General features: G+C 40.6%; 1 protein-coding gene across 1 annotated transcript in view; it reads left to right on the top strand.

Moving 5' to 3' along the window:
* The window catches only part of STAB2 (stabilin 2), a 119567-nt gene that overhangs the window by 16795 nt on the left and 89212 nt on the right, over positions 1 to 13560 (top strand). Inside the window, exons 11-16 of the mRNA XM_054988859.1 lie at positions 2924 to 3006; positions 8287 to 8433; positions 9837 to 9980; positions 11063 to 11125; positions 11231 to 11350; positions 11937 to 11990. Of these exons, the coding sequence (XP_054844834.1) occupies positions 2924 to 3006; positions 8287 to 8433; positions 9837 to 9980; positions 11063 to 11125; positions 11231 to 11350; positions 11937 to 11990 (611 nt within the window). The remainder of the gene's footprint in view (positions 1 to 2923; positions 3007 to 8286; positions 8434 to 9836; positions 9981 to 11062; positions 11126 to 11230; positions 11351 to 11936; positions 11991 to 13560) is intronic.

Consider the following 13560-nt stretch of genomic DNA (forward strand, 5'->3'; position numbering starts at 1 on the left):
TGTTTTGTCATTTTTACAGTACCTTTCAGATTTTTTTAATGAATTCTATCAGTGTATCATTAAACCCCTGATTGCTATTTTGAGGCAAAGCAATGCAGTGTGGGACAGTAATGTTATCCCAGCTCCAAGTATGCTTGCCAACTTCCAGGTAGGGACTGGAGACCTCTAACGACTATGCATCCCACAGAGTTCAGTTCCCCTGGAGAAAATGGCTGCTTTGAAGGGTGGTGGACCCGGTGGCTTTATACCCCACGGGGGTTCCTTCCCTCTCCCAACCCTTCCCAGGCTTCACCCCCAAATATTCAAGAATTTCCCAACCTAGAGTTTGCCACCTCAGCTCCAAGGCACTCTGGAATGAGTACTGTAATTTCTGTAGAGGGTTTTAAGAGGTTTATATAATGCAGGTTTCATTACCCTGGAGGCTATGAAGGTTTCTGAAGATGGAAGTGGTAAGCTACTCTGCCATGTGCTTCTTAATTACAGGGAAGTGGTGGTGGTGGAGAGAGCCCTCAAGTCACAGCTGCCTTATGGTGACCCCTGGCGGGCTTTTTATGGCAAGAGACTAACAGAAGTGGTTTGCCATTGCCTGCCTCTGCAACCCAGGTCTTTGTTGGAGGTCTCCCATCCAATTACCAATCAAGGTTGATCCTGCTTAGCTTCTGAGACCTGATGAGATCAGGCTCACCTGGTCTCCCCAGGTCAGGGCACAGGGAAGTTATCTGATAGGTAAAAAGTAAATACAGTCACATTAGATTGTTGTGATGATGGCTGTGAAGCAATTTTCACAGAGAAAATGCTATACAAATCATAGTCTTCTCAGTATATTACAATGCCATGTCTTTGTCTAATCAAAACATATCCATTATTAATTAAAACACATATATATTAATTATTTATCTAATTAAAACATACACAAGGAGGCTGACAATGCAACACCAGATTGCAAGGACTCAAAATACAACAATCCAATTAAGAAAAAAGAAAAAAGAACACACACATTCCTGATTCAGAATTTACAAAATTTAATTACAAAATTAAAAACACCCAGAACTAAAAAGAACATAGCCAATGCTGCTCAAACAGCTGATCCTCCACAAGGTGCTCACTGGAATAAAATTCTTTAACATCATTCATGGTGCACCTTTAAGAGGAAATAAATTGTTCTGAACAACTTGATCCGGTAAGGGAGATTCTAATGTCATCTGATGTGAATGTGTATCCACACTGCAATGCCAGTGTAGGCTCCATTGAACTTAATGGAGATGGAGAAGGATGCTGTCACATCCTTATGTGGGTCCACTGGTTATGCACAAGCACAACAGGTATGACTAAAGCTGAATCAAGGCCAAAGTTTTCCATTGAAAATCTGCTGTGAATGCACTGAATGTTTCTTGCCTTGAAAACCCAAAGAGTTCACCATAGATGGGCTGCAACTTAACAGCATTTTTTACCACCATGCTTAGTTAGATGGGAAGTTATTTCTACCCTCCAATTCAAAAGGGGGTTATTTCCAAATAAAGAGCATACTATTGCAATCCTAGATCCGCTCATAATTTACAGATATGCTAGTGAGGATGGATCATGTAACATATTTTTAGGTGCGCACCTAAAAATAAAATGGGTAAAAGATGCAAACACAGTTTTGGAAACTTGTATCTGTCTTGTGGTTCTTGTCAAATATACACACATTGGCAAATATGTAACACACAGAGTTTCTGTTTCCTAACTCATGTGTTTGCCAAATCTTCCGATAGTACTTTTGCAACTGAAATAGTCCCACATTCATTCATAACAATAGTCCTAGTTTCCTGTACAGACCTCGAAATGTAAGGTCAGGGATATTTGTTATCACAGCTTGTGCTGGATATTGCATTAAAATGGAAGTTCCGAAAGCCATTCGCAAATATTTGTCTCAGTATATGCTGAGATGGTTAAATCATAAGTCTACCAAACTATTCCTATTTGAAAACATTTTTCTGGCTGAAACCATTGGCTCTCAAGGCAGCTTTCTCCAGAAGCCTTAAGATTCTATCATCTACTATTAACAACTGGTTTTGTACAAGCACCCCCTGCTCCAATGACTACACAAGACAGCCATTCATGCGGGTTAAATGAAGGCTTTATTAATTAAATGGCTGACCTGCATCACAAATGATATGTTTCATTGATTAAGTCAGCCGCAACTTCATAGCTAGCCAACAGGCTACCCTAATTTTGGGTAACTCCTCCCGGGCTCCAAACCTGATCAGTGTTACCACCAGCTTTGTTTATTATCACCTGCACATTAACTGAGCAGCGAAGTGCCAGGCCTTCTTGCCCCAACATGCTGCTTGAGCAACTAAGGGTTTGGTTGATGCTGTACAGCACCAAGGGCTTCCCCTCCACAACCTATCCCATCACTCCAGCAAATGACAGGCTGTTTGAAGAGCAGCTCTTCATCCATTCATGCCTCAGGATGCTTGCCACTTATCCTACCTGTGTTGTAGCAACCTGCTCTATTCCCATGAGTCCTAGTTATAGCCTAACCAACCAAATAACCAACTGGCATAAGCATAGATTAGGTGAAAAAGGAACCCAATCCACATGTTAGTTTAAGAAGACCCAAAATATTCCTACTCAGACATTAAAGCTCACCCTCACACAACATTTTCCTGCACGGGAGAAGTGTAGCCTACTTTTAAGCGTCTTGGTCCAGCAATACCATTGGTTGGGCACAAGTCTAGCCAGCCAATTACATCTTGTTCCTCATTTGAAACTCTAGAGACTGGCACAACAGCATATCCATCTCAGTTTAAGACCTTAATTATATTTATTCCTGCAGAGTTAAAACTGTCTCAATTTACCTTGTACTTTTTACAAATCAAAACCTTTCCCACAGTATTCATGTGTTGTTTTGTTCCCTTTTCCTATTTTTCATCTGAAGGATATGCCTATGAACGACAGCTGAGTACCCTGGGACCATTTACCATACTTATTCCAACAGATAAGGGATTCAAAGGAAACTGGGTATGTCCATGTTCAGAAGAGAGTACAGTTTTTAAAAGAATAATAAAGCAGATATTTATTGGTTGCTTGGTGTTGCAAGATGCATAGAATCTGAAGTTTTCTGTATATCCTAAAGAGAAAGGCAATATTTTTTGGCACTATAAGAAGTTTCCAAGAGCCTTAAGTTGAAGCAAAGTGGCCCTCATTCACTTGCTATAGGCCGACAAGAGTCTTTTGCTAAACTAGTATACACAGTGTGGGGAAGTCACATCTTCCCAGCAAGAAGCAACAATATTCTGTAGTGGTTAAGGAAGAAATGCTAGCTCAAGTTTCCATAGCTCTTACAACTGTGGTATGTCTCTGGGTTGCCAACCTCCAGGTGGTTAAATAGCTGAACAAAAGGGGTCCTGTGAATATAGAACACTCTCAAACAACATCCAAACCTCGAAGGTTTACACTTATATAAGTTTTTATATTTAATACATTTTGTAAATTTTTATATTTTTAATTCATACAAAAGTGCTATGTGCTCAAATGCGATAAAGAATTCTATAATAAATATCTAAAATCCGTCCTTGAACTATGACGTCCAACAAAGCTTATTGCAAAGGGAATAGCAAGATAACTCCATTTCATTATTTAAACCACGTGGAAACAATGTATTTAGTTTAAATATCCACTCTGATCCCCTTTGCAGTCATCTTTGTTGTACATCATAGTTCAAACCTTCCTTGAACTATGAGGTCGAACAATTATTGTAAAGTTAATCAGAGTGGATGGTTGTTGTGGGTTTTCCGGGCTGTATTGCCGTGGTCTTGGCATTGTAGTTCCTGACGTTTCGCCAGCAGCTGTGGCTGGCATCTTCAGAGGTGTAGCACCAAAAGACAGAGATCTCTCAGTGTCACAGTGTGGAAAAGATGTTGGCAGGTCATTTATATCTACTCAGGAGGGGTAGGGTTGAGCTGAGTCATCCTGTAAGAGTTTCCCAGGGTGTGGAATGCTAATGGCGGGAGGCTTCACTGTATCCTGAGGAGGTTCTTTTGCATATGGATTGGTGCTTGATGTGCTAATCTTCTCTGCAGGGCTATTGATGGGTATAGAGTGTTTTGTTAGCCTGGTGTTTTTCAGAACTGGAAACCATGCTCTGTTCATTCTTAAGGTTTCTTCTTTCCTGTTGAAGTTTTGCTTATGCTTGTGAATTTCAATGGCTTCCCTGTGCAGTCTGACAAAGTAGTTGGAAGTGTTGTCCAGTATTTTGGTGTCCTGGAATAAGATACTGTGCCCTGTTTGAGTTAGGCTATGTTCAGCCACTGCTGATTTTTCAGGTTGTCCAAGTCTGCAGTGTCTTTCATGTTCTTTTATTCTTGTCTGGATGCTACGCTTTGTGGTCCCACTGGAAACTTGTCCACAGCTGCAGGGTATACGGTATACTCCTGCAGAGGTGAGGGGGTCTACTGTCTTTTGCTGATCGTAGCATCTGTTGTATTTTTCGGGTGGGTCTGAATACTGCTTGAAGGTTATGCTTTTTCATAAGCTTTCCCATCTGATCAGTAATTCCTTTGATATATGGCAAAAACACTTTTCCTGTAGGAGACTGTTTTTCCTTGGTTGTTTGATTCATCCTGGGTTTGATTGCTCTTCGGATTTCATTTCTGGATTAGCCATTTGCCTGAAGTGCGTGGTTGAGATGATTAATTTCCTCATTGAGAAAGTGCGGCTCACATATCCGTCTTGCACGATCCACTAATGTTTTCATTATGCCTCTTTTCTGTCAGGGGTGGTGATTGGAGTTTTTGTGTAAGTACCGATCAGTGTGAGTTGGTTTCCTGTAGACCTTGTGACCTAACTGAAAGTTTGCTTTGCGGATGACCAAGGTATCCAGAAATGGGAGTTTTCCCTCGATTTCTTTCTCCATTGTGAATTGTATGTTCAGGTGGATGTTGTTGGGATGATTCAAAAACCCCATCAATTCTTCCTCCCCAAGGCTCCAAATGATAAATGTATCATCCACAAACTGGAACCATGCACTAGGTTTGTGGGATGCTGATTCTAGAGCTGTTTTTTCAAAATGTTCCATGTAGAAGTTTGCTATAACTGGGCTGAGAGGGCTCCCCATGGCCATCCCATCCATCTGTTCATAGAATTCGTTATCCCATTGGAAGTAACTGGTTGTCAGACAATGATGGAATAAGGCTGTTACATCCATTGAGAAAATCTGATTAATAAGTGCAATAGTGTCTTTTACTGGAACCTTGGTAAACAGGGATACAACATCAAAACTGACAAGTATGTCTTGTGGATTGAGTTTCAGAGAACTGATTTTGTTGATGAAATCTGCTGAATCTTTGATGTACAACGAGGTTTTCCCGATGTGGTCCTGCAGGAGATCGGCCAGATGTCTAGCTAATTCATATGTCGGTGAACCAATGGAACTCACAATGGGTCGGAGTGGGACTGAATCCTTATGTATTTTTGGGAGTCCATATAGTCTAGGTGGCTGTGCTTCTGTCTTGCATAGTTTTCTGTGCGTGTCAGGATGTAGTGAGGAATTCTTGATCAGCACATTTGTTAGCCTGGTGATTTTGCAGGTGGGATCTCGTTTTAGTTTTTTGTAGGTGGAGGGGTCCAGGAGTTCCTTAATCTTAATCTTAAAGACGGATATGTGAGCCGCACTTTCTCAATGAGGAAATTAATCATCTCAACCACACACTTCAGGCAAATGGCTACTCCAGAAATGAAATCCGAAGAGCAATCAAACCCAGGATGAATCAAACAACCAAGGAAAAACAGTCTCCTACAGGAAAAGTGTTTTTGCCATATATCAAAGGAATTACTGATCAGATGGGAAAGCTTATGAAAAAGCATAACCTTCAAGCAGTATTCAGACCCACCCGAAAAATACAACAGATGCTACGATCAGCAAAAGACAGTAGAGACCCCCTCACCTCTGCAGGAGTATACCGTATACCCTGCAGCTGTGGACAAGTTTCCAGTGGGACCACAAAGCGTAGCATCCAGACAAGAATAAAAGAACATGAAAGACACTGCAGACTTGGACAACCTGAAAAATCAGCAGTGGCTGAACATAGCCTAACTCAAACAGGGCACAGTATCTTATTCCAGGACACCAAAATACTGGACAACACTTCCAACTACTTTGTCAGACTGCACAGGGAAGCCATTGAAATTCACAAGCATAAGCAAAACTTCAACAGGAAAGAAGAAACCTTAAGAATGAACAGAGCATGGTTTCCAGTTCTGAAAAACACCAGGCTAACAAAACACTCTATACCCATCAATAGCCCTGCAGAGAAGATTAGCACATCAAGCACCAATCCATATGCAAAAGAACCTCCTCAGGATACAGTGAAGCCTCCCGCCATTAGCATTCCACACCCTGGGAAACTCTTACAGGATGACTCAGCTCAACCCTACCCCTCCTGAGTAGATATAAATGACCTGCCAACATCTTTTCCACACTGTGACACTGAGAGATCTCTGTCTTTTGGTGCTACACCTCTGAAGATGCCAGCCACAGCTGCTGGCGAAACGTCAGGAACTACAATGCCAAGACCACGGCAATACAGCCCAGAAAACCCACAACAACCATCGTTCTCTGGCCGTGAAAGCCTTCGACAATAAATCAGAGTGGATATTTAAACTAAATACATTGTTTCCACATGGTTTAAATAATGAGATGGAGCTCTCTTGCTATTTGTAATGTAATCATGTATCTTTACAATGTAATGTAACACTGTACCTTTAAATTTGTATTTTTTGGCTGCTCGAAATGAATATATATAGCATGATGGAAATTAGGCACGCACGGCAATGGCCCATCAATTCCTTCATTTTCCTAGATATGAGTGTGGTGGTGTTGGAGGGATTGTAAGTAACTAGAACGGTGATATATGAAGTAATAATATGGTTTTAATAGTGAAATATTTATTGTAATATCTTATAATTTAATTACAGCATATATTGAGCTTTTGATAAAGACATTGTCGAAATGGGAAAGTAAGCTGGCGGAAGTTGTCAGGCTCTCTTAGCCCTACTTGAGGGTTTTCAGCTATAACCACTAGGCAATGTTGTCATCTGAAGAAACTCCACATGGATATTAACAGCTCTGAAATAGAACAAGAACAAAATTAATACAGGTCACATCTCTGGAAATTGATATTCATCACCCAAAGTGGATTTGATTCATTGGATGCTTGATGAATATTTATGAATATTTATGATTATTTATATATTTGTGACTATTTATTGGATATAGATTGGATGGATTTTAGATATTTATTGTAGAATTATTTATCACATTTGAGCACATAGCACTTTTGTATGAATTAAAAATATAAAAATTTACAAAATGTATTAAATATAAAAATTTATATAAGTGTAAACCTTCAAGGTTTGGATATGGGTTGAGAATCTCCAGGTGGTGGCTGGAAACCTCCTGGAATTACAACTGATTTCCAGGCCATAGAGATTAGTTCCCCTGGAGAAAATTGCTGGTTTTGGAAAGGGGAATTCTGTGGAATTATGCACCACCGAAGCCCCTCTCCAGGCTCTATACCTCAAGTCTCCAGGAATTTCCCTACTCAGAGCTGGCAACTCTAGCATAGACTCACCTGACCTGGATAGCCCAGGCTTAGAGCTGACAATCTCAAGTCCAGGCTGCAGATCTCCAGCCCACAGAGATCAGATCCGCAGGAGAAAATGGCATCTTTGGAGGGTGAACTCTATGGCATTAAATACCCTGCTGAGGTTTCTCCCCTCCCCAGACCCTGCCCTCTCCAAGCTCAAGCCCCAAACTCTGCAGGAATTTTCCAACCTGGAGTTGGCAACCCTACCAGGCTAGCATTTCATCAGATTTTGGAAGCTAAGCAGAGTCATCCCATTTAGATAGGAGACCATCAAAGAAGTCCAAGGTTGCTAGAAGTTTTAAAAACTTAACATATTTTACTCATTTAGAACTGAGCGTTTCTTAGTCTACTACTCAAGGAGGAACACTCGTGTAACCTAGACCCTCCACCTCTTGGGCTTCTTCCCATGTCAGCAGTCCCCTTCCATTTGTTAATGGTCCATGCCTCTTCTCTTCTTGCTCATTCTCCCTCTATGTACTTCTGCACCATGATTTTTAGTTTTTAGATGTGTAGGTTTTTTTCCCCTCTGCCCCTTGAAAAATGAAGGGTTCTGAAACACAATCTCTTTTTTTCCCATTCTCACATTATTTAGATAACTGTGTTAAAATTTTTCTGTGACACAATATCCTATTTGCTTTTTTTTTTAACCTTCCAGGTGGCAGACATTCATTCTAGTAAACAGAATATCCAATATTTAGTTAAACTCCATGTAATTCCTGGTCAACTGGATCTGAGTGAGTTGAATAATTCAAAGACAGTTTACAGTCTATCTGGCAAACGTGGAGACATATTAAATGACAAGGTAAGGCATACTTTTAACTACTTTTGCAGCATTGACAGCAAAGGCAAATTTGAAAATACTTAGGTTGTTTGACAGAGTTGTACATTTTAAACTTGTTTTACTGGCTGATTTCTGCTGCTATACTTTGTATAATATTGTTAGCTGCTTTGAAGATAAGATGTTAGAAAAGTAGGGGGGTGGTAACATTGTGTAGTGGTTAGAGTGTCAGACTAGGTTTAAAAACCCATACTCTACTGTACCATGGAAGTTCACGGGGTTCCTTGGGCCTGCCACAATTTCTAATCCTAAACTACTTCCCAGAACCACTGTTTTGAGAATAAGGTGGAAGAAAGAATAATGTGATACATTGCTATGGGTCACTATTAGGTAGAAAAATGGAACATACATTTTAAGAAGACAAAATGATTATATTTTAAATCCTGGATTTTGCCATTAAAGCTTAAATTTTATCTTAGCAGTAAGATCCAAGATAAAATGTATCAGTAAATATGAACAGGATCAGGATGCATGTCCCTTAAAGCAGTTCACAGAAAATATTAATACAGAAGCAATAAATCTCTGATAAAATACAAAACAACATAAAACAGAAGGTGGCACCGTTTTATAAGCTAGCTAAAACAAATTCCCAGTTCTCAGGGTGCCTAGTTCCTCTGCATCTATGCTCATTCTATGCATAAGATTTTCCTTCTGCTTATTAGTATAAACAGGTTTAAATTATTCAAGATTTTATACCACCATTTGCTGTGCAAAACCACAGGTGGGTAAGATCAGCTGTAGAACCATTGCACTGGCAATAATTGTGACATTGCATTGTGCATTGTACAGCAAGGCATCCCGGATAATGGGCTGGCGCTATTACACTACATGGTACAGATTCACTAGTCAGATGTAGACAGAGAGAGAAGGAGCCACAAACAAGGAGGGCATGCCATGAAGCATAAGACTACCTAATCAACAGGATGTGCTTGGCTGGTGTGACCATAAAATATGGGTGTTAGCTCAAAGCATGAATGCCAAGAGTTTAAAAGATGAAAGCTATGTACTAGTGCTGATGCAGTAGCCACCCTTTGGCACTCTTTAGTGGGCTGCCAGATTCCAATGCCAATGCATGGTATCTACTGCTGTTTTGTGCCCAATGTCATTTGCAGTCCAGTCTATGCAGCTGTCAGTGTGGATACTTACAAAGCTCCCCTAGTGGCTTGTGTGGGAATTGCAAACATTTTAATGACCCTGGATTGTAGAACTGATTGCTGTCCATTCCTACATTTTTCCCCTAGTAGCTTTTAGCTTTCTTAAAACGTGCTGTTAAATGAGATTAAGTACCCCACATACATATTTACATGGCATTTCTTGTTGTTGTTGTTTTAAATAATATGCACTGTTCGTTTTCTGTACCCTTTTAGGATAACCTGTTAAGAATTAGAATGCAGGGAGGAAAGAAGAAAGGAAAAATCTTACAAGGAGATATTATTGCCTCCAATGGAATTGTGCACATTATTGATACAGCCCTGGACAACATGGAACCCACCTTTGAAGGCAATGAAGAGGTGAGGTTGACAAAGAGGTGTTTTGTTTAAAGCAACAGATTTGAAACATTATTTTTTATGGAAGATGTCTACTTTGCAAGAAAGTATGATGATGCTATTACCTATATAATCCTTAGCACTCTGGTAGCTTTGCATACATTTTCTCAATAATTTTTAAAAGGATGAGAAATCTGACATCCTCTCTAGATTTGAATTAGGGAGTTCTAATTTCTTCTTTTAACTGCTACCCTATGATGGGCATAGAAAGCTAGGCTGAAAGAACTAGGGGTGGCAAATATACTTTCATATTCAGTTTGGTTTCCATTCATTTAAAAGCCATTCTTTTTGTTATTCTTTCTTTCTTTAGTTTGCCACAAAGGAAATAGTGTGTTTTGAATATCTTTTTCTGCCAGCAGGAGGCAGTGACGCTGCTATTACAGCAGGCGCTCAGCAGTTATCCTTCAACAGCCAAGCGCCTGTTGCTAAGGCAGCCCAAGCACTGCTGCCCCCTGCAGGATCTGGCAGCAGAGGTGACTCAGCAATATCAACAGAACCAAAAAGGAAATCCATTCATTGGTTGTCCATTAGAAAATTATCATAATGAATGGGGAACTCTTGTTTCAGGTTTTGAGCTATTTGTATATCCCTATGAACTTAAACCTGCGCAAGAGAATGACAATAACTAGGATTTATACAATGTGTTTCAAAGGTCCCATTATCTCAGGAATATGTAGCCCAGGAAGATCGATCAGAATTGATAGCCCCATGTCAATAGAGGGTTGATCTTCCAGGCAGTGGCATTCCCAAGGCCACTGAGTGAACTTGCCTGACATGAGAAATGAACAGGAAGCTTCTCAGGTCACACACACAGTCACTGCACTATACTCTGCTGCAGAGAAGTAGGTGTTGGTTCAAAGGAACACGGAGGTCTGATGTGAGTTAACAACAATAATCAAGCAACTGCACTTCACCAGGGCAGCACCCAGGTAAAGTGCATTTCATGATAAGCCATGTCATGGTTTTTGCATGCATAACACCAATATACCCAATTAATCGTTGATTTTAATATGCAAAATAGTGTGAATCTATTTTTGTTTTCTTAGAAATCTATAATAGCACTGCTTCAAAACAACGCAAGATATAGCAGATTCCTATCCTTAATAGAGGTAAGGCTTTAAGAAACCCCACACATTTATAGTGCATTTTCTAAAAATATATACACTGGATGACTCTGTTTCTTCCCTCTCCCTCTCTCATTCTCTTCAAAATAGAAGACAGGCATGGGACCATGTTTAGATAAACATCATGGACCTAATACCGTTTTCATTCCAACCAATAGTGCTTTGGAGAACTTGAAAGATGGAGTTCTGGACTACCTTTTGTCAAGTAAGGTATACGTCTTTAAATAATGCACATCCATAGGCCGTAATCATATTCACTGGGACATAACCAAAGGCCAGTTTGGATCTGGGATATGTACGAGTCACCATCCAAACCGATACATAGAAACTAACCTTTTGCGTACCACCATTCAATCTTCTTCTGGAACTTCCCTCTCTATTGATATAATCCATTGGGCTGCTGCAAGCAGACATGCATCATGGCCAAGTGATTTTATAAGTGTGCCCAAATGTACATACATATACTGTATGGATAATGTCCATTAGCTGAAGACAGCTCAGGCGTACGAGGATCATTTAAACCATCTATCTAATGGCGGCAAGAGTGGTCACAAAGGTGAGAATCAAGACGATAAGAAAAATGAGCAAAGCCTCAGAAAGACAAATAAGGCTCCAGGTAACAAGCTGAATATATAAAAAGCAATCATGCCCAGTTTTGCCTTTGTTTCTTTGTTTAAAAAGTTTATTTTGTTTTACAGCAGTTTGCAGAAAAATTTTGTGCTACAGAATTGGGGCGGGAGATTATAAAAGAAATAAATTTTCTATTGTTATAAAAGCCTCTGTTTCTTTGTAATAGGGTTCACAAAAGCTACAGGAGCTAGTTCAACATCACATCATTCCTCAAACCCAGGTCAGTATAACTGATTTTCTCTTCTGCATATTCAATATATTTCAAAGAGCAGAGAACTCATTGACATGCTTTCCCCAATGAATTAGAGACAAAGAACAAGCTCCAAAGGACCATGTGATTCGTTCCAAAAACATAATTCTCTCTTAGAGATCATTTATTTATTTAAATCATTAGACTCCATTTTTGTCCTAGGGTTGCCAACCTCCATGTGACAGCTGGAGGTCTCCCAGAATTATAACTGATCTCAAGACTATAAAGATCAATTCTCCTGGAGAAAATGGCTGCTTTGGAGGGGGGACTGGACTCTTATCACATTATACCCCACTTATGTTCCTTCTGTCCCCAAACTCCACGCTCACCAGGCTTCACCCCCAAATCCCCAGGAATTTCCCAACTCAGAGTTGGCAACCCTATTTTCTCTCCAGTGGGGACCTATTGAAGAACATTGTTCTTCCCTCCTGCATTTGATCCTCATGACAACCACGTTGTGAGGTAAGTTAGGCTGAGAGAGGGTGACTGGCAGACTGGATTTGAACCTGGGTCTTATACAATAATCACTACACCATACTAGAGATAGGCACAAACCAAAATATGAACAAAAATTCATGACGAACCAGGCGGGTTTGTGATTCGTGAACCAGTGGTTCGTCAGATCCCATTTCTGACGAACCACCATGAACTTTAGGCTGGTTCATTTGGTTCGTTTTTTGGTTTGTCACTGCAGACAGGCTGGTGCCGATCAATCAGTTTCCTAGGTGACAGGGGATGGACTTCCTGCAGACCTTCTGCTGACTCAGAAGTGACCTTCTGCTGGCCCGGAAATGACCTTCTGCTGGCTCGGAAGTGATGATTTTCTGACCTGGATGTGACGTTTTCACGAACCAAATGAACCGGTTCGTGAACCGGGGGCAGGTTCGTGAAAGTTCATGGTTCGTGGTTCACGAAATTTGATAAACCACAAACCACATAGTTTGGTTTTTTTCTGGTTTGTGCCCATCTCTACACCACACTGGCTTTCAGAAGTACAGTTCCCAAAAGATAGGGTTAAAATCAACTTAATTTTCTGTCTATTCCAATTTTGGTACTGTCCCTTCCTCCAAGGAGCTCAAAGCAGCCTATCTGGCTCTCTCCCATTTTATCCTCACAACAACCCTATGCAAGCAAGAATCAGCCCAAAATAAAATACAGTAAGTTTCACGGCTGAGTGGGGAATTCAACCTGTGGGTTGGATCCTGCAATACATCAGCAGAAAGGGGTGATGAATGTAGATTCTTGCCACATTTCCCTCTCCGTAACAATCCCTTCTGACCCTGAGAAAGTTGATTCCTGAGGTCACAAGACTCAGGGTTGATTCCCAGGGTTGATTCCCAGGGTTGCAAGACCATATGGACAGGTTTGGGGCCTGCAGTGAAGAGGGGGAAAGGAGAAAAATTACCCCTTCTTGCTTTTCCATCAGCAAATCTGCAACTATTGGTCCATATGGGTCTTGCGACCCTGGGAATCAACTTTCTCAGGGTTGGAATGAGCTGGTAGAGGGAGAAGAACCCAGCAAACATCCAGGCTTCTTACA

The sequence above is a fragment of the Eublepharis macularius genome, chromosome 9 (genome assembly GCF_028583425.1).
Source record: "Eublepharis macularius isolate TG4126 chromosome 9, MPM_Emac_v1.0, whole genome shotgun sequence".
NCBI classification, from domain to species: Eukaryota; Metazoa; Chordata; class Lepidosauria; order Squamata; family Eublepharidae; genus Eublepharis; species Eublepharis macularius.